Source organism: Melospiza melodia, unplaced genomic scaffold (assembly GCF_035770615.1).
Source record: "Melospiza melodia melodia isolate bMelMel2 unplaced genomic scaffold, bMelMel2.pri scaffold_292, whole genome shotgun sequence".
NCBI classification, from domain to species: domain Eukaryota; kingdom Metazoa; phylum Chordata; class Aves; order Passeriformes; family Passerellidae; genus Melospiza; species Melospiza melodia.
Genome location: NW_026948611.1, coordinates 15301 through 42233, shown reverse-complemented (window position 1 = coordinate 42233; position 26933 = coordinate 15301). Strand labels below are relative to the sequence as shown.

Genomic DNA, 26933 nt, shown 5'->3' with positions numbered 1-26933 from the left:
ACACCGGACGCAAATGGGCGAGAAGGACTCGCTGACTGACGGCCGGCTGATTCACTGCGAGGGGGTTTTCCGTTCCCTAGGATTTCTCTCTCGGTTGCATTGGCCAGCCCGCTCGGAGTGGCGGGCGCGCTGTCTAATGGAAGGGAGGGTGGGGAGGCAGAGCAGAGCGGGCTGCCGGGGCTGCGCTCCCGAGGGAAGCTCCGTCCGCCAATTCAATGGCAGAACCGGTGAGGGGCGGGACCGCGTCCCCGTCGCCTCAGCTGACACAGTAGCGCCATCTCCCATTGGCTGTGAGCGATGAGCGACGGCCGACAGACCAATAGAAAAGGGGCATGTCTCCCCGGTACCGCCGTTTTTGGTGATTGACAGCTCTCTGCTCCTATCCGCTCTGCGCGCTCCGGTGACGGGCAGCCCAGCCGGCCAATGGCGAGGCGCGCTGCGGGAGCGGGGCGGGAACGGCGGTGCCGGATGAGGAGACTCTGAGGGGAAGTTTGGCCGCCGCCGCCGCCGCGGGCCCCGTGAGGAGGAGCCGCCGCCGGGAGCGCGGGCCCGGCACCGCCGCGCCGCCATGGGCAACCGGGGCATGGAGGAGCTCATCCCGCTGGTCAACAAGCTGCAGGACGCCTTCAGCTCCATCGGGCAGAGCTGCCACCTCGACCTGCCGCAGATCGCCGTGGTGGGCGGGCAGAGCGCCGGCAAGAGCTCGGTGCTCGAGAACTTCGTGGGCCGGTGAGCGGCGGCGGCAATGGCGGGGAGGGCGGCGGCGGCGGGCCGGGGGGGCGGGAGCGGCGCCACGGGCGTACGGAGCGTTCGGGAATAGCGGCGGCGGCGTAAGGGCGCGGCCGGCGGGGCCGGGCCCGCGCTGCGCCAGCGGCGCACGGGCCGCGCAAACGGCGCAAGGGCCGCGCAAACGCCGCCGCCACCGGGACGGGGCTGGGACCGGGACGGGGGGGCCCTTCCCGTTCCTCCGAGCGCGGCCGCGCCCGCCGGAACGCGGCGCTGACGGGACGGGCTCGGCGGAACGGGAACGGAACGGAACGGAACGGGGCGGGGCGGGCGGTGGTGGCGGGGAGGGAGGGAGGGAGGGGTCGGGTCACGGCGGTCAATGGCGATGGGAGCGGGGGTTGAGCAGGTCCCGGAAGGATTCCAGGGGTTCTGCGGGCGCTGCAGGCTCCCCGGTTCTCCCTGCTGGGTGCCGGTTCCGTGCCCGGGATTCCCCTCCCCGGGATTCCTCGGGAATGCCGAGCTCTGTGCGCCTTCCTCCCCACCACCACCATCCTCATCCTGGCGGCGGGGCTGCGCCCCGGAGATAGGAGCGGGGCTGGGACGGGCCCGGAGCCGAGCGTGGCCGCGCCGATAACGGGAGCGGAGCGGGGCACGGGGATCACCCCGAAATGCGCAAACCCCGCGCTGGGCAGCCCCGGCACGGCCCTGCCCCGGCCCCTCTCCGCCTTTGTGCGGGGCCGCTGCTTGCCCCGGCCGTGCCCGGCCCGTTCCTGCCGCCTCCGCTGCCCCCGGTGCGGGGCCGGCGCTTCCTCGGCACCGGGCACCGGCAGGATCCTCCTTGCCCGGTGTGGCTCCATCCCGCTCTCCTCTCAGCCTCTGCATTCCCAAAATTCCCAGCCGTGGTCTTCCCGCTGTTTCGGGCTGTTCTGGGCATCTCTTCCTCTGGAAATGCCCCATTGGGAGCTCCAGTGGGGTTTTGCTTTCTCCACTGGATTCCTGTGGTGGTTCTGCAAGTGGATCCCAAATCCAGCCTGGGATCCGTTGCTTTTCCCCTCTGTCCCAGCGCAGGCCAAATTCCCAGCCTGGATTTGGGCTTTCCCAGCAGTCAGGGTGGGATGATGGAGTTATTCCCATCCTGAATTCCAGGGAATTCTGGAGTTATTCCCATCCTGAATCCCCTGGGAATTCTGGAGTTATTCCCATCCTGAATCCCTAGGGAATTCTGGAGTTATTCCCATCCTAAATCCCCAGGGAATTCTGGAGTTATTCCCATCCTGAATCCCTGGGGATTCTGGAGTTATTCCCATCCTGAATCCCTAGGGAATTCTGGAGTTATTCCCATCCTGCATTCCTGGCAATTCTGGCAACCTTTAATTACAGCACTGAAGGAAAACCATCCCTGCCAATTAAACCCCTTTGTGTCACAGTGGGATCCATCCATCCGGGAATCCTTCCCCACCTCGTGGTGCAGCTTGTGCTAATTAGGGTTAATTACAGCCCAGGGCTGTCCTTGGCAAGGGGAGGGCGAGGAATGCCGGCCTGGCCGTGTCCGTCTGTCCATCCCAGCCTTTGGGGGCAGTTCTGGGGCTCCCAGCCCGGGATGGCTGAACAGGATTTTCCCTCTGGATCACCCATTCCAGCTGGGACGAGCCGGGGCCTGGGGGCTGTTCCCTCTGTCCCAACGATCCGCACGGATCCGTGGAGCCCGGCCTGGAAACTGCCCCTGGGGCTTGTTCCTCTCCATTTCTGCAGCTTTGCAGCTTTAGCTCGGGTTCTTCCGAGCCACCAGCCAGCCTGGATCCGTGCTGGGAGGCCCTGGATCCGTGTTGGGTGGCCATGGTCCCATTTCTGTGGGTTTTGTACCCTCAAAACACATGGAGAGATGATCCTGAGGTGCCCAAAATCCCTTGGAGGGACCGGGAATTGGGCTGGGAACCCTCTGAATCCATGGCTGAGCCTCACGGGGCTGGAGTTTCTCCATGGAATTTCTCCATGGGAAGGTTCTGGCCTCCTTGAGGGGCTGGGGTTGTTTCTGAGGGGCCTGGAGCGCCCCAATCCCTGAATTTCACGGGAGAAGCAGCGAGGGAGTGACCTGGGATCGTCACCAGGGTTCTCTGTGGCCCCACCATCCCTCTTTGGAGCCTTGTCCCGGCCCTGCTCTGACAAATCCCTGTCCCAGCCCTGCCCGGAGCCGTCTCTGGCCTGGGGGACAATGGAGCCCTTGTCCCCCGGGGGTGGGGACAGTCCCTGACCTCAATGGGGCTTTATGAGCCCGAGGAGAGGATGGGGATCCTTATCCTGCCTTGAGACTGTCCCCCAAAATGCCTCAGAGCAGGGCTGAGCCCCAGGGTTTGGGGTCAGTGGGGTTTGGGGACAGAGGGAGATCTGAATCCCGTGGGAGCAGGACAAGAGCAGTGACCCATCCCCAGGGATTGCCTGTGAGGGTCCCACAGGTCTGGTGGTAAATCCAGGGGTAAATCCAGGGGTAAATCCATGGGATTTGCCTCAGCGGGGTGGGAGCCGTGGCCAGGGAAATCCAGGGAATCCCATCAGGAATGGGAAGGGAATAATTGGAGTGAGGTGGGATTGGTGGGAGCCGTGGCCAGGGAAATCCAGGGAATCCCATCAGGAATGGGAAGGGAATAATTGGAGTGAGGTGGGATTGGTGGGAGCCGTGGCCAGGGAAATCCAGGGAATTGTGTCAGGAATGGGAAAGGAATAATTGGAGTGAGGTGGGATTGGTGGGAGCCATGGCCAGGGAAATCCAGGGAATCCCATCAGGAATGGGAAGGGAATAATTGGAGTGAGGTGGGATTGGTGGGAGCTGTGGCCAGGGAAATCCAGGGAATCCCATCAGGAATGGGAAAGGAATAATTGGAGTGAGGTGGGATTGGTGGGAGCCGTGGCCAGGGAAATCCAGGGAATCCCATCAGGAATGGGAAGGGAATAATTGGAGTGAGGTGGGATTGGTGGGAGCCATGGCCAGGGAAATCCAGGGAATTGTGTCAGGAATGGGAAAGGAATAATTGGAGTGAGGTGGGATTGGTGGGAGCCATGGAATTCAGGGAATTGTGTCAGGAATGGGAAGGGAATAATTGGAGTGAGGTGGACCCAGGGTGTTTTGGAAACCTGGAAACGCACGGAGGTGTTTCCCCAGGGATTTTCTCGGCACTGGGAGTTCCCACCGCGCTCCTCCGCCCCGAGACCTTTGTCCCCGTGTCCCTTTGTCCCCTTGCCGGCCCTGGTCACACCTGAGCGCAGGTGGGAGGCGGCGGCAGCCGGGCAGTGACGTCCCGAGGCTCCCGCGCACGTCACGGATCCTGCCCAGCCGGACACGGACACGGAGGGGCACGGGGACACGGGGCTGGGCGGGGGCACCGCCACCGTCCCTGTCCGTCCGTCCGTCCTTCCTTCCGGGAGGCCCCTCCCGGCCCGCGGGGTCTGTCACCTCAAATCACCTGGGTTACCCTGGGACTGGGGATGGGACAAGGGGGTCACCTGGGTTACCCCGGGATTGGGGATGGGACAAGGAAATCACCTGGGTTACACTGGGATTGGGGATGGGACAAGGAAACCACCTGGGTTACCCCGGGATTGGGGATGGGACAAGGGGATCACCTGGGTTACCCCGGGATTGGGGATGGGACAAGGGGATCACCTGGGTTACACTGGGATAGGGGATGGGACAAGGGGATCACCTGGGTTACCCCGGGATAGGGGATGGGACAAGGGGATCACCTGGGTTACACTGGGATAGGGGATGGGACAAGGGGATCACCTGGGTTACACTGGGATAGGGGATGGGACAAGGAAATCACCTGGGTTACACTGGGATAGGGGATGGGACAAGGAAATCACCTGGGTTACACTGGGATTGGGGCTGGGACAAGGGGATCGCCTGGGTTACCCCGGGATTGGGGATGGGACAAGGAAACCACCTGGGTTACACTGGGATAGGGGATGGGACAAGGGGATCACCTGGGTTACACTGGGACTGGGGATGGGACAAGGGGATCGCCTGGGTTACCCCGGGATTGGGGATGGGACAAGGAAACCACCTGGGTTACACTGGGATTGGGGATGGGACAAGGGGATCACCTCAGTTCGGGGCTGGGACAAGGAAACCACCTGGGTTACCCCGGGATTGGGGATGGGGATCACCTCATTTCCCCCAGGATTGGGGCTGGGACAAGGGAGTCATCTGGCTTCCTTCAGGATTGGGACTCAGACAAGGAGATCACCCGGATTCCCCTGGGATCAGGGCTGGGAGCAGGAAATCGTCTGGATTCCCCCAGGATTGGGGCTGGGACAAGGAGATCACCTTGACTGAGGGCTGGGAGCTGGGGATCTCCTGGATTCCCTCAGGATCAGAGCTGGGACAAGGAAATCACCTCAATTCCCCTGAGATTGGGGCTGGGACAAAGAGATCACCTCAGTTCCCCTGGAATTAGGGCTGGGACAAAGAGATCACCTCAGTTCCCCTGGAATTAGGGCTGGGACAAAGAGATCACCTCAGTTCCCCTGGAATTAGGGCTGGGACAAAGAGATCACCTCAGTTCCCCTGGAATTAGGGCTGGGACAAGGTGGGAGCAGCAGAGCCAGAGGTGTGGGACCCCACTTTGCGAGGATCACCCCAATCCCAACATTCCCATCAGGATCGCCGTTCTCTCTGGGATTCCCTCTGGGATCAGCGGGGCCGGGGGGCACCTGGGGCCTCCCCGAGCTCCATTCCTGGGTCCATCCCTCCTTTCCCCTCTTTCCCCGCCCGGGGCTGTCCCGGTTGGGCTCTCCCCTCCCGGGGCTGTCCCGGTTCTGCCCTTCCCGCCAGACCTGTCCTCCCGGCCGGGCAGGAAGTTCATTTCCGGCTGTCACCGGCCCTGTCGGGGTGACACGGTCGGGGTGACACGGTCGGGGTGTTGTTGTCGTCGTTGGCGTGGCCGTGACGGCCGGGCCGGGCCGTTCCCGTCAGAGCCGCTCCCAGGCCGTTATCGGTGCCCGTTCCCAGCTGACGCTGCCCTGTCCCGGTCCCTGTCCCGTCCCCTGCTCGGGAAAGGGTGGTGACAGCCCCAGCCCAGACTGGCCATTGCAGCACCGCCTTTTCCAGGCAGGATTCTCCCAAAAAAACCCCTCTGGGGAATTCTGTGTGGGTTTCCTGCTTTCCTCGGGGCTCTGCCCTCCCAGGAGTATCCTGTTCTCTCCCAGAGCAGAGCAGGGATTGATCCCCATGTGTTCCCACCCCTCTCCCAGTGCTGGAGGAATCAATAGCATTAATTCATTTATTGACCCATCCTTTCATCCCCCGCAGGGATTTCCTTCCCCGTGGCTCTGGGATCGTCACCCGCCGGCCTCTGATCCTGCAGCTCATCTTCTCCAAGACGGGTACGGGGCTGGGAAACTGGGAAAGGAGCTCAGTGTGAGCCCTGGGGTGTGCACACTGCTGCCCTCCCTTCCCTCCCTCCCTCGGCTCCATCCGCCGCCCCCACGCTCCCACATTTCCCTGCTTATCAGGGAGGAATGTGTGGGAGAGCCCAGGGAATGCCTGGGAATGCTGGGGAGGCCGCAGGAAAACCGAGGAACGCTGAGCTGGCCGTGGGGGTGGCTCCTTTTCCCAGCCAGGTTCCCTTGGTTGCCATCAGCCATCCCGATATCCGGGGAGATTTCCTTCATGCCCTTCACCTTGAGCAGCCAGGCCAAACCTTCCCTGGGCGTGGGTGAACCCCTGGTGCCCTCCTGGGAGCTGAGCAGGGCTGGGAAGAGCAGGTTTTGGGGCCATGGGAGGCTTGGTGAGGGCTGGGGAATGAGGAATGAGGTGTCTGGGGTGGTTCCAGCCCTGGCAGCGCTGAGGTTTCCGCTCTGCCCACACTGAGGGAAGGAGGAAGGAAGTTGCACCATCCCAGCGGCCACAGCCTGGCCCCACAGCTGCTGAAATCCTTTTTGTGGGGCAGATTGGCATCCAGGGCAGCTCCTGCGGGTCCTGCAGCCCCTCCTGGGTGTCCTGCACCCCTTCCCCACGTCCTGAGGCCCCTTCCCCACGTCCTGAGGCCCTTTCTCCACATCCTGCAGCCCCTTCCCCACATTGCCCCAGATCCCCCTGCCCTGCTCCACCACATCCCCCCGAACATTCCCCGTATTTCACACTCCCCGTTTTTTCACACTCCCCGTTTCTCACACTCCCCGTTTCTCACACTCCCCGTTTTTCACACTCCCCGTTTCTCACACTCCCCGTTTTTCACACTCCCCGTTTCTCACGCTCCCCGTTTCTCACACTCCCCGTTTCTCACACTCCCCGTTTCTCACACTCCCCGTTTCTCACGCTCCCCGTTTCTCACGCTCCCCGTTTCTCACACTCCCCGTTTCTCACGCTCCCCGTTTCTCACACTCCCCGTTTTTCAAGCTCCCCGTTTCTCACACTCCCCGTTTCTCACACTCCCCGTTTCTCACACTCCCCGATTTTCACATTCCCCGTTTTTCACCCTCCCCGTTTTTCACACTCCCCGTTTTTCACCCTCCCAATCCCAGAATATGCCGAGTTCCTGCACTGCAAGTCCAAGAAGTTCACGGATTTCGACGAGGTGCGGCAGGAGATCGAGGCGGAGACCGACCGGGTGACGGGCACCAACAAGGGCATCTCCCCCGTGCCCATCAACCTGCGCGTGTACTCGCCCCACGGTGAGGGAAGACCCCAGAAAAGGGGGAAAATCTGAGAAAACCCGGGTGTTCTGGGGCCCTGCGGGAGCCAGTCCGTCGGGATCCCCCCGTCAGCCCATGCGTGTCCCCCCAGTGCTGAACCTGACCCTGATCGACCTGCCCGGGATCACCAAGGTGCCCGTGGGGGATCAGCCGCAGGACATCGAGTTCCAGATCCGCGACATGATCCTGCAGTTCATCAGCAGGGAGAGCAGCCTGATCCTGGCCGTCACCCCGGCCAACATGGACCTGGCCAACTCGGACGCGCTCAAGATGGCCAAGGAGGTGGACCCGCAGGGTGAGGGACGGGCGGCGCTGCCTCGGCCTCCTCCTCGTCCTCCTCCTCATCCTCCTTGTCCTCCTCTCCATCCCGTGGGTCCCCACTGTGCTGAGCTGGGTTTCATTGGGACCAACCCTTGTCCCCACAGGCCTGAGGACCATCGGGGTCATCACCAAGCTGGACCTGATGGACGAAGGCACCGACGCCCGGGACGTGCTGGAGAACAAACTGCTGCCCCTGCGGAGAGGTACGGCCTGGCCTGGGTCCCTGAGTGTGCCCCGTGTGCCCTCGGGTCGCTCTGTGTGTCCCCAGTGTCACTGTGTGCCCTCCCCATGCCCTCTCGCCCCACGCTGTCCCCTCTGTGCCCTGCCCTGGCTCCCCCAGTGTCCCCAATGTCCCCGGGTGCCATTCCCGAGCTGGCCCCAGTGTCCCCAATGTCCCTGGGTGCCATCCCCTCCTGTCCCCACACTGTCCCCAATGTCCCCGGGTGCCATCCCCTCCTGTCCCCACACTGTCCCCAATGTCCCCGGGTGCCATTCCCGAGCTGGCCCCACGCTGTCCCCAGTGTCCCCAATGTCCCCGGGTGCCATTCCCGAGCTGTCCCCACACTGTCTCCAATGTCCCCGGGTGCCATTCCCGAGCTGTCCCCATGCTGTGCCCAGTGTCCCCAATGTCCCCGGGTGCCATCCCCTCCTGTCCCCACACTGTCCCCAATGTCCCCGGGTGCCATCCCCTCCTGTCCCCACACTGTCCCCAATGTCCCCGGGTGCCATTCCCGAGCTGGCCCCACGCTGTCCCCAGTGTCCCCAATGTCCCCGGGTGCCATCCCATCCTGTCCCCACACTGTCCCCAATGTCCCCGGGTGCCATTCCCGAGCTGTCCCCATGCTGTGCCCAATGTCCCCGGGTGCCATCTCATCCTGGCCCCACACTGTCCCCAGTGTCCCCAATGTCCCCGGGTGCCATTCCCGAGCTATGCCCAGTGTCCCCGGGTGCCATCCCCTCCTGTCCCCAGTGTCCCCAATGTCCCCGGGTGCCATCCCCTCCTGTCCCCAGTGTCCCCAATGTCCCCGGGTGCCATCCCCTCCTGTCCCCACGCTGTCCCCTCCGTGCCAGGCTACATCGGCGTGGTGAACCGCAGCCAGAAGGACATCGATGGCAAGAAGGACATCAGGGCTGCGCTGGCTGCAGAGCGCAAATTCTTCCTGTCACACCCGGCCTACCGGCACATGGCCGAGCGCATGGGCACGCCGCACCTGCAGAGGGTGCTCAACCAGGTGCGACTGCCGTTCCTGCCGGGAAATGGGAATTTTCTGTGTGGGACAGCCCCTTCCTGCTCATTCCTGCCTGGAAAAAGGGGAATTTTCTATGTGGGACAGCCCATTCCCGCTCCATTTTCCATTCCCTCCTGGAAAAGCGGAATTTTCTGGGTGGGGCAGCCCATTCCCACTGTGTTCCCAGGTGGGACAGTCCCTTCCTGCCCCTTCCCACCTGGAAAAGCGGAGTTTCTGGGTGGGACAGCCCCTTCCTGCTCATTCCTGCCTGGAAAAGGGGGATTTTCCAGGTGGGACAGGAATTTTCTGGGTGGGACAGCCCCTTCCTGCTCATTCCTGGCTGGAAAAGGGGGATTTTCTGGGTGGGACAGCCCATTCCCACCTGGAAAAGCAGAATTTCCCGGTGGGGCTCCATTCCCACCTGGAAAAGCAGAGTTTTCCGGGAGGTACAGCCCCGGGTGGGACAGCCCATTCTGGCTCCATTACCACCCGGAAAAGCGGAATTTTCTGGATGGGACAGCCCATTCTTGCTGTGTTCCTGGGCGGGACAGCCTTTTCCTGCTCATTCCCACCTGGAAAACCAGAATTTTCCGTGTGGGGATCCGTTCCCACCTGGAAAAAATCAGAATTTCCCGGTCTCCCGGCTGAGCTTTCGCCGTGCCCCTGCAGCAACTGACCAACCACATCCGGGAGTCGCTGCCCTCGCTGCGCAGCAAGCTGCAGAGCCAGCTGCTGTCCCTGGAGAAGGAGGTGGAGGAGTACAAGAACTTCCGACCCGACGACCCCGCCAGGAAAACCAAAGCCCTGCTGCAGTGGGTGCCTCTCCAGAGGGGATTGATTCCCAGAGGGATTTGTGCTTCCCACCTCGGGGAGGGCTGGGATTGATGTCCCTGCAGGGCAGGGAGGGATGGATGGGGAAAAATCCGCTGGCAGTGTGGGCTCTGTCCCTCCCATACCACAGAAAAAAGGGGATTTGCGCTTCTCCCAGCCCAGCTGGGGGAATGGGCTCGGGAGGGGCTGGGATTGTTGTCCCTGCATAGGAGGGATGGGGAAAATCTCTGCTGGGAGCTGGGAGCGTGGGCTCTGTCCCTCCCGTACAGGAAAAAGGGGATTTGCACTTCTCCCAGCCCAGCTGGGGGAATTGGGGCATTTTTGCTCCCTCATTGCCGTTTCCCTGCCCCAGGATGGTGCAGCAGTTTGGGGTGGACTTTGAGAAGAGGATCGAGGGCTCGGGGGACCAGGTGGACACTCTGGAGCTCTCCGGGGGCGCCAGGATCAACCGGATTTTCCACGAGAGGTTCCCCTTCGAGCTGGTCAAGGTGAGGGCGGGGGAGTTCCCTCTCCTTGGAGGCTTTTCCAACCCAAACCATCCCTGACCCCGTAAAAATCCCAAAATCTGGGGCAGGTAAAACAGCAGAGGCTGCAGGGATGGTCTGTCCTTCTGGCGTGGGTCCTCTGTGGCTGCTGGACAGTGGGACAGTCCTGATTTCTGATTTTTGATTCCTGATTTATGACTTTTGATTGATTTCTGATTGATTCCCTATTTCTGATTGATTCCTGATTTCGGATTGATTCATGATTTCTGATTCTTGATTGATTCCTGATACCTGGTTCCTGATAAATTCCCAATTCCTTATTTCTGATTCCTGGTTGATTCCCAATTCCTGATTCCTGATTGATTTCTAATTTCTGATTTTTTATTCCTGATTGATTCCTGATTTCTGATTTTTTATTCCTGAATCCTGATTTATTTCTGGTGTTTGATTCCTGATTTCTGATTCCCGAATCCTGATTGATTCCTAACTTCTGATTCCTCATACCTGATTCCTGATTGATTTATGATTTTTGATTCCTGATTCCCGATTCCTGATTCCTAATTGATTCCTGATTCCCAATTCCTGATTGATTCCTGATTCCTAATTCCTGATGATTCCCACTTCCTGCAGATGGAATTTGACGAGAAGGACCTGAGGCGGGAGATCAGCTACGCCATCAAGAACATCCACGGGGTGAGGCAAGTACCCCCACAGCTCCTTCCCCGGGCACCATTCCCGACCCAGACTGCCAGGGAAAGCTGGGCAGGGCCATCCTGGAGGAGGGATTTCCTCTGCTGAGCAGGAGATTGTTCTCCAGGAGCAGAATTGCTCCCTGGGAGCAGGAACTGCCTCTCCCAGAGCTGGGAATCGTTCCCTGGGATGGGGCTCTGTCCCAATCCCATCCCAATCCCATCTCAGAGCTGGGAATCGCTCCCTGGGATGGGGCTCTGTCCCAATCCCATCCCAATCCCATCTCAGAGCTGGGAATCACTCCCTGGGATGGGGCTCTGTCCCAATCCCACCCCAATCCCACCCCAATCCCATCCCAACCCCGCTTTTCCCTCTCCCTGGGCTCCAGGACGGGGCTGTTCACTCCAGACCTGGCCTTCGAGGCCATTGTGAAGAAGCAGGTGGTGAAGCTGAAGGAGCCGTGCCTGAAATGTGTGGATCTGGTGATCCAGGAGCTCATCAACACCGTGCGCCAGTGCACCAGTAAGGTACTGGTCAGAGCCCAGTGACACCAGTGGGGACCGGTCAGGCTGGGCACAGTGAGGGACTGGTCACCAGTCAGGTACTGGTCAGAGCCCAGTGACACCAGCAGGGGACCGGTCAGGCTGGGGACAGTGAGGGACTGGTCACCAGTAAGGTACTGGTCAGAGCCCAGTGACACCAGCAGGGGACTGGTCAGGCTGGGCACAGTGAGGGACTGGTCACCAGTAAGGTACTGGTCAGAGCCCAGTGACACCAGTGGGGACCGGTCAGGCTGGGCACAGTGAGGGACTGGTCACCAGTCAGGTACTGGTCAGCCCAGTGCTGGGGTTCCGTGGGGTTTGGTGAGATTTGGTGGGGTTTGCTGGGGTTTGGTGGGGAATGGTGGAGTTTGGCAGGGTTTGGTGGGGTTTGTATGGGTTTGGGTGGGATTTGGTGGCGTTTGGTGGGGATTTTGTAGGGTTTGATGGGCTTTGGCAGGGTTTGATGAGGTTTGGTGGGGATTTTGTAGGGTTTGATGGGCTTTGGCAGGGTTTGGTGGGGTGCTGCTCCCCTTGGAGCTGCCTGCCTCCATCCCAGCCGTTCTTCCCAACCCTTTTTCCCCCTTCTCCAGCTGGGCTCGTACCCCAGGCTGCGGGAGGAGACCGAGCGCATCGTCACCACCCACATCCGGGAGCGCGAGGGCAAAACCAAGGACCAGGTGAGCCCCAGCCCACCCCCAGAGCGGGGATTCCCCCAAAATCCCATTTAAAAATCCCATTTCTCCCCTTTTCCCTGCCTCCTGCCTCCCCCAGATCCTGCTGCTCATCGACATCGAGCTCTCCTACATCAACACCAACCACGAGGATTTCATCGGCTTTGCCAAGTGAGTCCTTTCCCAGGGGGACGGTCCCCACATCCCCACATCCCCCATGGCCTGGGGGCTCTGCTGGCCTTGAGGGGGACGCTGGAGTCCCCACGTCCCCCCAGCACCCATTCCCTCAGGTTTGGGCTGCGGGAAAGGGGCTGGGAAAAGCTCCAGCCTCAGCAGTTGGGGTGCTGGGGCTGTTGGAGCCACCCTGGAGCTGCCCCGGGGCAGGAATTGCTCCCTGTGCCCTCTGTCCCTCCTCGTCCTCTCCCCTGGCAGGGCAGGGCTCTCCTGCCGCCTTCCCTTGACTCTCCCTGGTGCTTTCCAGCCCCAAACCTCCGGGAAGCTCCCAGACTCCAGCTCAGGGTGGTTGGAGTCCTCTCCCCGCCGTGCCCCTTCAATTCCCACCCTCCTCCTCCTCCTCCTCCTGGTTTTTCTTCTCTTTTCCCCCTTTTTTCTCTCTTTCCTCTCGGGTCACACTCCCTGCTCTCCTCCTGCTCTCTGCTGTTCCCCCCGGATCCATCACCTCTCTCTGTCTCTGGACTCTGCTGCTCCTCTCCTGCCCCAGCTGTTTCACTGAGCAGCACGTGGCCAGCGGGTGGGTACCGGGGCAGCTGCCCCCTGCCCAGGGCACCCCGAGGGGCAGCTGCCCCCTGCCCAGGGCACCCCGGAGCTTCCCTGGGGGCTGGGGGGGCTCCCCTTGGGTGTGGGATCCTGGAGCTTTTCCCAGTTCAGCCTTGGAACTGGGAACCAGGGAGATTTTCCCTTTGGATCTGGGAGTCGGGGAGCTTTTCCCTCCCAGTTCAGCTTTGGAATTGGGATCCTGGGGCTTCTCCTCCCAGTTCAGATTTGGATTTGGAAACCTGGGACTTTTTCCTTTGGATCTGGGAGTCAGGGAGATTCTCCTCCCAGTCCAGCCTTGGGTTTGGGATCCTGGACCTCCTCCTCCCAGTCCAGCCGTGGAAATGGGAACCAGGGAGTTTCTCCCTCACATTTGGGAGCCAGAGAGCTCCTGCTCTGGATTTGGGAGCTGGGTTGTTTCCCCTCCCAGTACACCTGGGACCCCAGAGCTTCTCTCAGTTCAGCTTTGGAACTGGGATTCCAGAGCTTCTCCTCCCAGCCCAGCCTTGGGTTTGGGATCCCGGAGCTTTTCCCAGTTCAGCTTTGGGTTTGGGATCCCGAAGTTTCTCCTTGGGTTTGGGATCCTGGAGCTTCTCCTGCCAGTCCAGCCTTGGGTTTGGGATCCTGGAGCTTTTCCCAGTTCAGCTTTGGGTTTGGGATCCTGGAGCTTCTCTTCGGGTTTGGGATCCTGGAGCTTCTCCTTGGGTTTGGGATCCTGGAGCTTTTCCCAGTTCAGCTTTGGGTTTGGGATCCTGGAGCTTCTCCTGCCAGTCCAGCCTTGGGTTTGGGATCCCGGAGCTTTTCCCAGTTCAGCTTTGGGTTTGGGATCCCGGAGTTTCTCCTTGGGTTTGGGATCCCGGAGCTTTGCCCAGTTCAGCTTTGGGTTTGGGATCCTGGAGCTTTTCCCAGTTCAGCTTTGGGTTTGGGATCCTGGAGCTTTTCCTTCCCGTCCATCTGGAGCTCCCCCAGCTCAGCCCTGCCCAGGGCTGCAGGAGGAGCCGTCGGGCCCGGGGCAGGCAGGGAGGGCTCCCCCAGACCCCCAGAGCCCCCAGGGGTGGGAGTGCCCCCTCGCCGTGTGCCGCTCTCCCGGCGGGACTCTAACGGATTTCCCGGATTTTGTTCCCGCTCCCGACTAACGGTTCCGCCCCTCGGTGCTCAGGAGAGACAGGTAGCTTTTCCCTCTGGTGCAGGTAATGCTGAATCCCAGTCCCGACCCCATCCAGGGGGAGTTTTGGGTGTTCCTGGAAGCTCCTGGTCCTCGGTGGTCGGAATTCCCTCGGGAATCTGCAGCCTCTCCTCCCCCTGGAGTCCTGGGAGTCCCGAGCAGGAGATCCCGGTGTCCCGTCCCCTCTCTGTGCGCTCTGTCCTGGGCAAACCTCGGGAGAAACCTCGGGAAGGGGCTCTGGAATTCCACCCCTCGGATCAGCTCCTCACCTTCCTCTTCCTCACCTCAAAATCCCGTTTTTTTCCCCTTTTCCCAGCGCCCAGCAGCGGAACACTCAGATCAACAAGAAGAGAGCGATCCCAAACCAGGTACAGCCAGAAACTCCTGGAATTCCTCTTCCTCATCCTCCTCCTCCTTCTCCTCCTGCTCCTGGCCAGGCAGGGGGATCCAACCCCATCCACAAACACTGACAGCCAAGGGCTTGGGAAAAGCAGAGTGGGAGAGGAGGAATTCCTGCCTGAAAACTGCAGGATTTGGGACAAAACGGGCGGCAGGTGCAGCCCTGGAGAGGGGCGTGAGGCACTGGGAACCAGGAGGACCCCGGGGTGACCCTGGCGTGTCCCAAGATGACACTGGAATGTCCCAGGATGACCCTGGGGTGACACTGGGATGTCCCAGGGTGTCCCAGGAGGACCCTAGGATGTCCCAGGATGACCCTGGGGTGTCCCAGGAGGACCCCAGGGGTCTCCCAAGATGACCTTGGAATGTCCCAAGATGACACTGGGATGTCCCAGGATGACCCTGGGGTGACAATGGGATGTCCCAGGGTGTCCCAGGAGGACCCTAGGGTGTCCCAGCATGTCCCAGGATGACCCTGGGGTGTCCCACAAGGACCCTGGGGTGTCCCAGGAGGACCCCAGGGTGTCCCAAGATGACCTTGGAATGCCCCAGCGTGTCCCAGGAGGACCCTGGGGTGTCCTAGGGTGACCCCAGAGTGTCCCCTCATCACCCCGGGGTGTCCCAGGACGCCCCTGAGGTGTCCCAGGATGATCCTGGGGTGTCCCCTCATCACCCCGGGGTGTCCCCACAGCACCCCAGGGTGTCCCCCAGCCCCGCTCCCAGGGCAGTTTTGGGGTGAGCAGGAGCGCCCCTGCCCTGCCCTGCCCTGCCCTCGCTCCCCCCGGAGCCGCTCCGAGGGATTAACGCTGGGAATGACCATTAATTAATAGCATGTAACGGGTTTTCTTCTGCTGTTTTTCCGCTTTTTTCCTCCCTTTTTATTTTTTTTTTTATTTTTTTATTTTTTTGTGCTTCCCGCTCTCTCCCTCTCCTGTCGTTCCCTTCCCTGTCCCGTCTCCTTTTCCTGCTTTTTTATTTTTGTGTTTTTTCCCCCTTAATTTTGCACGCCCAAAGGGGGAGATCCTGGTAAGTACCACGGAGCGGGGTCGTGCTGGGACAGCGCCCGGCCCTGCCAGGAGCAGCACCCCAAAAACCCCCCAAAAACACCCCAAAAGTGCCCAGGATGGAGGAGGCTGGTGGGAACAGGGGATGGAATTCCCAGAGGGAGCAGCCAGGTTTGCCAGGGGGAATTTGGGTTTGTGCCCCCTGTGCTGGAACAAACCCAAATTCCCAATTCCAAATGCTGGGATTCCCAAATCTGGGATACAGGAGGCCAAAATCTCTTTGATTCAGCCCAGAACGGCTCTGGGGGTGAGATTTCCTCAATTCCTTTGGGAACAAACAGAGGGAAGGGCTGGGAGCTCATTTCTCCCCCAAATTCCCTTTTTTGGAGGGATTTGGGACCAGAATTCCCAACCTGGCTGCTCCAAGCCCACAGAGCTCCTCCCTCCTGGGCCAAGGAGGGCAGAATCCCCTGTTTGGGGGATCCCGGGGGTCCCAACCCCTCTGCGCCCCCCAGACCCTGTCCCTGCTTTGGGAACGTGGGAGTGTCTGAGAGGGAATCCTTCCCAACCCCACTTGGGATTTACTGGGCAGGAAAACCGGGATAATGGCGAGGATCCTGCTCTGGGTACAGCTGGGATGGCAAAGCTGAAATGTTTTATAAAATGTTTTATTCTCCCAAAATTTTATTTCATGGAGCTGCTGCTCCTCCCCAGGAGGGTTTGTGCCCCCCGTTATTCCAGGAGGGTTTGTGCCCCCTGTTATTCCATGGATCCCCATCACAGATCCAGGAGGGTTTGTGCCCCCGTTATTCCAGGAGGGTTTGTGCCCCCCGTTATTCCAGGAGGGTTTGTGCCCCCCGTTATTCCCTGGATCCCCATGGCAGATCCAGGAGGGTTTGTGCCCCCGTTATTCCAGGAGGGTTTGTGCCCCCGTTATTCCCTGGATTCCCGTCTCAGACCCGGCCCTTTCCCGGCCCTTCAGACACTCCCAGGTCCCCTGGAAGCTCCCGGGGACCCCCAGAGCTGCGGGCGGGGCCGTTCCCTCCCTCGGGATCGCGGCGGGGAGGGCGGAGAGCTGGGAATTGGGGGTGGGAGCCCCAAAACCGTCCCTGCTTTCACCAAAATCCGTCGGTTTTAAAGGAACCTCCTCCCCCCTGCTCCTGCTCCTGCTCCTGGGCTTTTCCCGGGGGCTCCAGCTGCACAGACCCTCTCCCTGTTCCGTGGAGCCCCTCAAAACTCCCCCCTCTCCCTTTCCCTGCTCTCCCCTTGTTCCTTTCAGCCCCTTTTCCTCACGATCCCATTTCCCAATAACCCCCCAAGCCCCCCACGACCCCTCTGGCTTTGCCCCCATCCCTTTCCCAATCCCTGATCCTCCCTCTCCGCATTCCCGCCCCGGTTCCTTTAAAACCCGCTCGGATCCAATCCCGGCCTGGTTCCCGGACGGGAATGGGGACCTGGGAGGTGAAATTGAAACCCCCATCCCTGGGAGGTGAAATCCCCCTCCCTGCCCCTCAATTCCGGGGTTTTCGGAGGTGAATCCCCCTCCCCACAATTCCCGGCTCTGGGAGGTGAAATCCCCCCCTCCCTGCCCCCCGGAATTCCGGGGTTTTCGGAGGTGAATCCCCCTCCCCACAATTCCCGGCTCTGGGAGGTGAAATCCCCCTCCGTGCCCCCTGGAATTCCGGGGTTTTCGGAGGTGAATCCCCCTCCCCACAATTCCCGGCTCTCCGTCCTTCCCGCGCCCGCAGCTCCGGCTTCGCTCCTTCCCTCCCCACCCCGGGCTCTGCCGCGGCTCCTGCGCTGGAAAACCGGGAAACCGACCCCAAACCCACCCCGGGGAGGGGTCTGGGACCCCCGGGGATCCCCTGGAGCCACGGCAGAGGCTCCGTGTCTAACCCGGCTCCGTGTCTAACCGGGCTCAGTGTCTAACCCGGCCCGGGAGCCCCGGGGATCCCGTGTCTAACCCGGTTCTGTGTCTAACCCGGCCCGGGAGTCCCGGGGATCCCGTGTCTAACCCGGTTCCGTGTCTAACCCGGCTCTGCCCCTGCCTGGCGCTGCTCCCGCTCCGGCTGCGCTTCCCGCTGAGCTGCGGCACTAACCCGGGATGGGCTGGGATAGCCCGGGATAGCCCCGGGATGGGCTGGGATGGCCCGGGATAGCCCCGGGATGGGCTGGGATAGCCCGGGATAGCCCCGGGATGGGCTGGGATAGCCCGGGATAGCCCCGGGATGGGCTGGGATGGCCTGGGATAGCCCGGGATAGCCCCGGGATGGGCTGGGATGACCCGGGATAGCCCCGGGATGGGCTGGGATGACCCGGGATAGCCCGGGATAGCCCCGGGATGGGCTGGGATGACCCGGGATAGCCCCGGGATGGGCTGGGATGACCCGGGATAGCCCCGGGTGGGGCAGCTGGGACACGGGATGGGCTGGGATGGCTCCGGGATCACTGTGGGATCCAGCTGTGGGATTGTTGTGGGGCGACTGTTGGATCCAGCTGTGGGCTCCAGCTGTGGGATCGCTGCGGGCTCCAGCTGCAGGCTCCAGCTGTGGATCCAGCTGTGGATCCAGCTGTGACCTGTCCGTCCCTCCCCGCCCCCGGGTGCCGCAGGTGATCCGCCGGGGCTGGCTCACCATCAACAACATCAGCATCATGAAGGGCGGCTCCAAGGAGTACTGGTTCGTGCTCACGGCCGAGTCGCTCTCCTGGTACAAGGACGAGGAGGTACGGGGGGCAAACGGGGGAAAATCTCGGGTTCCCGGCAAAAAAAACGGGGAAAACCTGGGGTTATGGGGGGCAAAATGGGGAAAATCTGGGATTCCAGGGGGTGAAACGGGGAAAATCTGGGTTCCAGTGAGAAAAACAGAGAAATCTGGGATTCTTGGGGCTCCAGAAGAAAAAATGGGGGAAATCTGGAGTTCCAGAGGGAAAAACAGGGAAAATCCAGGATTCCCAGGGCTCTGGAGAGAAAAACAGGGAAAACCCAGGATTCCTGGAGCTCTGAAGGAAAAAAATGGGATGTGGGGATGGAATCTGTGATTCCTGGGGGAAGGATCCTTGGGATGGGGGGTGATTAGCACTCAGGGTTAATTATCACCAGATCAGATCCCGAGTTCCAGCCGGGAATGCCTGGAGGGAGCTGGGAGTTGGGATGGGCTCCTGGTGCCATCGGGGTGACCCCGATTGCCTCCCTTGCTGGATTTTGGGGTGCTGGAGGTGACGGATCCCCCAGGGGTGCTGCAGACCCCCCCCCCCCCATTCCCAAAGATTCCTCAGGGTTTCCCGGGGCAGCCCCAGCCCCTCCCTGGAGGTTTTGGCTCTCCCACCCTTCCCTTCCCTCCCCTCGGGGGTCTGGGGGCCCCTTCCCCGGCTCCGGGGGGGCTCTGGAGGGGCCGCAGCCCACACAGGCTCAGGGAAGGACACAGGGACACAGCTCGGTTTATTATTGCCCGGCAATCTCCAGGCTCGGTTTGCAGAGCCCATCCCGAGTTTCCTTTGTTCCTCCGGCCTCTTCCAGGGAAAGGCAAAGCCCCGCAGCCCCCCCGGACCCCCTGAACCCCCCCCCAAATTCCCCCCCCGAGCCCTCCCGGTTTGCTGCGGGGCCTCTCCGGGGGGAAGGAACGAGCGGAGCAGCCTCGGGATGAATGGGGCTCTGTCTGTGCTCGTCCCGCCGGCTCCGAGCCACCCCGGAGCCCCAGAATCCCCAAAAAACGGGGATACAGACAGGGCACGGACCCCCAAAATCCCCAAAAAACGGGGATACCGACCCCCCCCCCCCGGCCCTCCCGCCTGCTCAGCCTCGGAGGAATCACAGCTAAGAGTTTCAGGATGGGCCGGAAAGCAGGGATCCCCGGGGAAATTCCCAAAAAGGGGCAGTTCCCAAAAAGGGGCAGTTCCCAAAAAGGGAAAGGGGTGATTCCCAAGCAGGGGCAACTCCCGTGAAAGGGGCAGTTTCCAAAAAGAGGCAATTCCCAGGAAAGATTTCAGAGTTAAGGGGCGATTTCCAGGAAGGGAAAGGGAGGGGCGATTCCCGGGAAGGGAAAGAGGGGATTCCCGGGAAAAGGGGGCGATTCCCAAAAAGGGACAATTCCCAGGAAAAGGGGGCGATTCCCAGTTCCCTCTTACCTGTGGCAGCTGAGCTGCGGCGCCGCCCGCGCCGGCGTAACCAATGTGCAGACTACTGTACATCCCTGCCCACCTGAACAGGTAGTCTGAACACTGGGAACGCCGGCCCGGCTCTCCCATCCATCCATCCATGCCCCTTGGGGGGTCCTGCCCCCTCCCCTCGGGGGTCCTGGGCTGTTTTGGGGGGGGTCCCGTCCCTGGCCGTGCCTTTGTCTGGTCCTGACGTGGCAGCGAATCCCGAATCCCGGCTGGAGCAGCTCTGTGGGTTTGTCAGGAAATGGTGTGGGGAGGGGGCCGGGCCCGGGTTCGTGGCCTCTCCACAAAGGCCAACGTCACTTTTTGGGACCGTCTGGAGACAAAAGTGGAGCTGGAGCTGCTCCTAAGCAGTTCCAGATGTGGCCGTGGCGGCGGGGCCCCGGCTGGAAGCGGCTCCCGGGCTCCTCCGGCCGCGTTCCTGGGGAGCTGGGCTGGAGCAGGGTGGGCTCTGGGGCTCCAGCCCCATCCCAGATCCCAGAGCAGCCCCCACGGGGATCCCTGATCCCTCCCGGAGCGAGGGATGAACCGGGGATCTCCCCCTGAGCCTTTTCCAGCGGGAGTTTGGGGTCTGCAGTTCCCAAAGCTGGGTTTGTTCCCCCTCCTCGGCCCTCAGGACGCTGATCCCCGCTTCCCTCTCGCCCCTTTCCCAGGAGAAGGAGAAGAAGTACATGCTGCCTTTGGACAACCTGAAAATCAGGGACGTGGAGAAGGGATTCATGTCCACCAAGCACATCTTTGCCATCTTCAACACGGAGCAGAGGTGGGGACTCCTCCTCCCGTGCTCAGGGATTGCCCTTCCCTGGCTCCTCGGGGCTGGGCTCCTGCAGGATTGGGGGTTCTCCACCATTCCCCCCGGGGATCTGGGGCTCCCCTGACCCCCAAACCCCTCCGGCCCCGCAGGAACGTGTACAAGGACCTGCGGCAGATCGAGCTGGCCTGCGACTCGCAGGAGGACGTGGACAGCTGGAAAGCCTCCTTCCTGCGGGCAGGGGTCTATCCCGAGAAGGACCAGGTGGGTGCGAGCCCCACGGGGCTGGGAGCAGCCTGGAGCACCCTGGGATCCTGGAGATGGAGGGTGGGATCCCGGAGATGGAGGGAGATGGAGGGTGGGATCCTGGAGATGGAGGGTGGGATCCTGGAGATGGAGGGAGATGGAGGGTGGGATCCTGGAGATGGAGGGTGGGATCCTGGAGATGGAGGGTGGGATCCCTGGAGATGGAGGGTGGGATCCCTGGAGATGGAGGGTGGGATCCTGGAGATGGAGGGTGGGATCCCTGGAGATGGAGGGTGGGATCCTGGAGATGGAGGGTGGGATCCTGGAGATGGAGGGTGGGATCCCTGGAGATGCAGGGTGGGATCCCTGGAGATGGAGGGAGATGGAGGGTGGGATCCCTGGAGATGGAGGGAGATGGAGGGTGGGATCCCTGGAGATGGAGGGAGATGGAGGGTGGAATCCTGGAGATGGAGGGTGGGATCCTGGAGATGGAGGGTGGGATCCCTGGAGATGGAGGGCGGGATCCCTGGAGATGGAGGGCGGGATCCCTGGAGATGGAGGGTGGGATCCCTGGAGATGGAGGGTGGGATCCTGGAGATGGAGGGAGATGGAGGGCGGGATCCTGGAGATGGAGGGTGGGATCCTGGAGATGGAGGGTGGGATCCCTGGAGATGGAGGGTGGGATCCCCAGGGTGCTGCTGGGGGGATCCTGGTGGTTCCAGGCTGTGGAGTGACCCCAAAGATGGGAATGGGGCTGGGAACAGGCTCTGGAATGACTCCAGGATGGGAATGGGGCTCTGGAATGATCCAAGGATTGGAATAGGGGCAGGAACAGGTTCTGGAATGACCCCAGGATGGGAATGGGTTCTGGAATGACCTCAAAGATGGGAATGGGGCTCTGGAATAACCCCAGATATGGGAATGGGGCTGGGAACGGTCTGTGGAATAACCCCCAAGATGGGAATGGAGCCAGGAAATGAGGATGGGGCAGGGGGACCCCTGCTGCCCGCCCTGCCCCCTGGGCTGACCCTGCCCTGCCCCTGCAGACGGAGAGCGAGGACGGCGCCCAGGAGAACACCTTCTCCATGGACCCGCAGCTGGAGCGGCAGGTGGAGACCATCCGCAACCTCGTGGACTCCTACGTGGGGATCATCAACAAATCCATCCGGGACCTGATGCCAAAGACCATCATGCACCTCATGATCAACAATGTGAGGGGCAAAAGGGGATGGGGAATGTGGAAAAGGGGATGGAGAACATGGAAAAGGGGATAGAGCAGGGAAAAAGGGGCTGGAGAGCTGTGGGAGCAGCTGAAGGGCTCAGCCTGGAAAAAGGAGGCTCCAGGGGGATCTCCCAGCTCCTGACAATTCCCTGGAAGGAGGTTGGAAGCAGCCAGGGGCTGATCCTCCCTCCCAAAGGGGACAGGACAAGGGGAAACAGCCTCAAGCTGTGCCAGGGGAGGTTCAGGCTGGGTTTGGGGAGAATTGTGGAGTTTTCCAGCCCTGGCACAGGGTGTGGTGTCCCCTCCCTCCCTGGGGAACTGCCTCAGAGCCGTGCAGGTGACACTTGGGGACACCGACCAGGACAGGCCCCATCCCCAAAACCCCAACTCCCGCCCCGATCCGCCCCAATTCCCCCAAACCAGAGCGCTCAAACGCCCTCAGCAGCGCCTCCCATCCCTTCCCTCCCCAGACCAAGGATTTCATCCACTCGGAGCTGCTGGCCTTCCTGTACTCGTCGTCGGACCAGGGCAGCCTGATGGAGGAGTCGGCGGAGCAGGCGCAGCGCCGGGACGAGATGCTGCGCATGTACCACGCGCTCAAGGAGGCGCTGGCCATCATCGGGGACATCAGCACCAGCACCGTGTCCACGCCCGTGCCCCCGCCCGTGGACGACACCTGGCTGCAGCCCGGCGCCGGCCACAGGTGCGCGCTGGGCGGGGGGGGGTCCCCGAGGGGGTTTGGGGGGTTTGCTGGGGGGTCTGGGGTGGTCTGTGGGGTGCTGGAGGTGTTTCCAGAGCGGTTTGGGGTGTTCCCAAGATGTTCCCAGAGGGATTGAGGTTGTTTTCAGCAGGATTGGGGTACTCCCATGGGTGCTGGGGTGTTCCCGGGGGGATTCTTGTTGCTCCCAGTGGGAGCTGAGCCATCCCATCCCGTGTCCATCCCGAATGACCAATCCCAGCCCCACTGACCGTTGCCATCCCATGTCCATCCATCCCAAAGACCATTCCCATCCCATGTCCATCCCAGTGACCAATCCCAGCCCCACTGACCATTCCCATCCCATGTCCATCCCAATGACCATTCCCATCCCAATGACCGTCCCCGTTCCGTTCCAGCCCGCCCCCGCAGCGCCAGCCACCCTCGGCCCTGCTCCATTCCCATCCCATGTCCATTCATCTCAATGACCATTCCCATCCCATGTCCATCCCAGTGACCAATCCCAGCCCCACTGACCGTCCCCATTCCGTTCCAGCCCGCCGCCCTCGGCCCTGCTCCATTCCCATCCCATGTCCATCCATCCCAATGACCATTCCCATCCCAATGACCAATCCCACCCCACTGACCGTCCCCATTCCGTTCCAGCCCGCCGCCCTCGGCCCTGCTCCATTCCCATCCCGTGTCCATCCATCCCAATGACCAGTCGCACCCCACTGACCATTCCCATGCCCTGTCCATCCCAATGACCAGTACCACCCCACTGACCGTTGCCATCCCATGTCCATCCATCCCAATGACCATTCCCATCCCACATCCATCCCAGTGACCGTCCCCGATTCCGTTTCCAGCCCGCCCCCGCAGCGCCGGCCGCCCTCGGCCCTGCTGCCCCCCGGCCGCCCCCCGTCCCTGCGCGCCCCGGCCCCGGGGCCGCCGCTGCTGCCGCTGCCCGGGGGGGCCCCGCCCGGGCCGGCCCCGCCCGCCTTCGCCGCGCCCCCCATCCCGTCCCGCCTCGGCCCCTTCGCCGCCGCCGCCAGCGACCCCTTCACGGCCCCGCCCCAGATCCCCGCCCGGCCCGCGCGCATCCCGCCCGGCATCCCGCCCGGCGTGCCCAGGTGAGACCCACGCGGGGCTGGGAGACCATGGCGAGGGCTGGGATTGCACTGGGGAGGGTGGGATTATACTGGGATTACACTGGGATCCACTGGGAGACCATGGCGAGGGCTGGGATTGCACTGGGGAGGGTGGGATTATACTGGGATTACACTGGGATTACACTGGGATCCACTGGGAGACCATGGGGAGGGCTGGGATTGCACTGGGGAGGGTGGGATTATACTGGGATTACACTGGGATCCACTGGGAGACCATGGGGAGGGCTGGGATTATAGCGGGGAGGGCTGGGATTGCACTGGGGAGGGTGGGATTATACTGGGATTACACTGGGATCCACTGGGAGACCATGGGGAGGGCTGGGATTATAGCGGGGAGGGCTGGGATTGCACTGGGGAGGGTGGGATTATACTGGGATTACACTGGGATCCACTGGGAGACCATGGGGAGGGCTGGGATTATAGCGGGGGGGGCTGGGATTGCACTGGGGAGGGTGGGATTACACTGGGATTACACTGGGATTACACTGGGATCCACTGGGAGACGCTGGGGAGGGCTGGGATTGCACTAGGGAAGGCTGGGAGTCACTGGGATCCACTGGAATTGCACTGGGATCCATTGGGAGTCACTGGGATTGCACTGGGAGTCACTGGGATCCACTGGGATTGCACTGGGATCCATTGGGACTACACTGGGATTACACTGGGATCCATTGGGACTACACTGGGATTACACTGGGATTGCACTGGGGAGGGCTAGGAGACACTGGGATCGCACTGGGAGACACTGGGATTGCACTGGGATCCATTGGGAGCCACTGGGATCCATTGTGGAGGGCTGGGATCCTCTGAGATCTGGGACAGGGCTGGGTTGGGATCCACTGGGGTGGGCTGAGATCAGCTGGGACCCATTGGGGTCTCACTGGGACCCATTGGGGTCTCACCGGGATCCACTGGGGTCCCTCAGGGTCTCACTGGGACCCCCCAGGACCCCCCGGTCCCTCAGCCCCCCGTTCCCCCACAGGAGGCCCCCGGCGGCCCCGAGCCGCCCGACCATCATCCGCCCTGCCGAGCCCTCCCTGCTGGATTAACCCGGGATCCGCGGGATCCTCACCCTGCCCCGTGCCACCAACAGCGCCCCAAAACGGGGGAGAAACGGGAAAAATGGGGAAAAAACTACCCAGAGCCAGCCCGGAGCGAGCCTGGGGCTGATCCTGGGGTGATTCTAAATCCGGGGCTGATCCTGGATCCCATCCCAGGGTGATCCCAGATCCTGGGGCTGCTCCTGGGATGTTCCCAAATCCTGGGCTGATCCTGGATCCCATCCTGGGCTGATCCCAGATCTTGGGGCTGATTCTGGACTGATCCCTGATCCCATCCCAGGGTGATCCCAGATCTTGGGGCTGATCCCGGATCCCCTCCCGGGCTGATCCCAGGCTGATCCCCGTCCCCGTCCCGTCGGGGGCAGCTCCCGGGCAGGTCCCTGCAGCTGATCCTGGCAGCTCCGGGGCCCCCCCGGTGCCCCCCGGGCCGGGGCAGTTTTGGGATTTTGGGAACTTTGCACTTTGTGAGAATTCCCCAGGGGGGGAGGGAGGGCCCTGCCTTCCTCTCCCCTCCTCCTCCTCCTCCTCCTCTGTTCCCGAATTCCGGGGATTTTGCCCCAAACTCACCCGTGGCTCCTCCCCCGCCCCCTCCCAGGGGTTTGGGGTTTTTTGGTTTTTTTTTTTTTTTTTTGGTTTTTGGGGTTTTTTTAAAGGATTGGGGTTTTTGAGCAGGGGAAAACACTGGAATTCCCAGAGCACTGATCCCAATTCCCTGAGAACCTCAGGAATTTCATCCCGGGATGACCCGGGAGAGGAGGAGGAGGGGGAGGAAGCTGCGGCCCCCCCGGGGTGGGGGAGGGGGCTTTGCTCTGGAAGCTTCTCCCCCTCCCCCCCCCCCCACCGTTCCCGATCCCGCTCCGCCGGGAGCCGAGGTTGTAAATATTTTTACAGACTTGTATTAATTGTATAAAAAAAAAAACCATAAAAAAAAAAAGAGGGAAAAAGAAAAAAAAAAACAAAAAAAACCACAAAAAACAAACCAGGAAAAAAAAAAAGAAAAAAAAAAAAAGGAACAAATGGCGGCCCAGCAATAATGTGGATTTTTCCGACCCCCCCCCGGCCCCGGTGCCTTAACGACCCCCCGGCTCGGGGGGGCCAATTAATCCATTAACGAGCCGGGGGCGGTTTTGGGGGGGCGGCTCCGGCCCCCCCCGGGGGTCCCCCCGAAGTGCCTCCGCTCCGCGTCCCATTAATGAACTAAAAACCGGCAAAAAAATCCGAATAAAGGGAAAAAAAATCCAAAACCGAGTGAGGTGTGGAATTCCGGGCGGCGGGGGGCTCATGGGGTGGCTCCCACCAGATCCAGCCCGGTCCCGTTCCCGGGGGGAATTCCGTGCGGAACGGAGAAAAACCGGTTAAAAAATCCCAAATTTAATTGGTGCGCGTCGGGACGGGGGAGCCACGGGACCCACCCCGAGCACCGGGACTGGATCCGGGGGGATTCACCCCAGTCCCGGGCGGGATTCACGGCAGCGAACCCCGGGAATCGGCGAAATTTGGGACGGAAATCCCGCCGGGATCCGCCATGGGCGCCGCCATCGCCGCGCAACGCCCCTCAGGAAGGACCCCTCCCCGGGGCTGCCCGCAGCGGTGCCTGAGGCGGGAGGTGACCCAAGGACCCCGTCTAAGGGCGATCCCGGTGGAGGATCCTGCTGACGGATCCCGGTGGCGGATCCCGGTGGAGGATCCTGCTGACGGATCCCGGTGGCGGATCCCGGTGGTTCCCGCACTCGCGGATCCCGGAGTTTTTCAGGTGCCGGCGGGGACGCCCGAGGCGCGGGGTCCTCTCCTTCCCCCTCCGCCGTCGTGAGCTCTGATTGGTCAGCGCGAACTTGGGCCCGCCCCCTCGTCACTGCGCGGGATCGGCGAGCGCCCCCTAGCGGAGATGGAGTCCCACAATGCACCGCGCGGGGCCCGGGGGGAATCTGAGGCAGATTTGGGGGAATTTGGGGAATTTGGGGCAGATTTGGGGCCGATTTTCAGCTCCAGGGAGGAAAATGGGGAACGCTTTGGAGATCTGGGGGCAAACCTGGGGAAGCTCGGGGCTGATTTGGGGGTGGGGGCAGATTTGAGGTGTTTCAGGGCAGATTGGGGGGGGA

The 26933-nt window shown here is 61.8% G+C and overlaps 1 protein-coding gene across 2 annotated transcripts; it reads left to right on the top strand.

The window, feature by feature from the left end:
- Positions 1-526: 526 nt before the first annotated feature.
- On the top strand, positions 527-25328 carry DNM2 (dynamin 2). Of its 2 annotated transcripts, XM_063182697.1 has the most exons (21): positions 527-729; positions 6032-6105; positions 7246-7395; positions 7508-7711; positions 7842-7940; positions 8809-8969; positions 9636-9778; positions 10150-10285; positions 10913-10980; positions 11361-11499; positions 12105-12191; positions 12286-12356; positions 14441-14492; positions 15538-15549; positions 18138-18251; positions 20339-20448; positions 20589-20700; positions 21729-21893; positions 22375-22607; positions 23471-23734; positions 24738-25328. In XM_063182697.1, exons 1-21 carry the CDS (start codon positions 569-571, stop codon positions 24820-24822), a joined length of 2640 nt encoding a protein of 879 aa, XP_063038767.1. In that variant the 5' UTR covers positions 527-568; the 3' UTR covers positions 24823-25328. The 2 variants fall into 2 exon arrangements, with proteins under 2 accessions (XP_063038767.1, XP_063038769.1); XM_063182699.1 differs by lacking the exon at positions 15538-15549.
- Positions 25329-26933: the final 1605 nt, after the last annotated feature.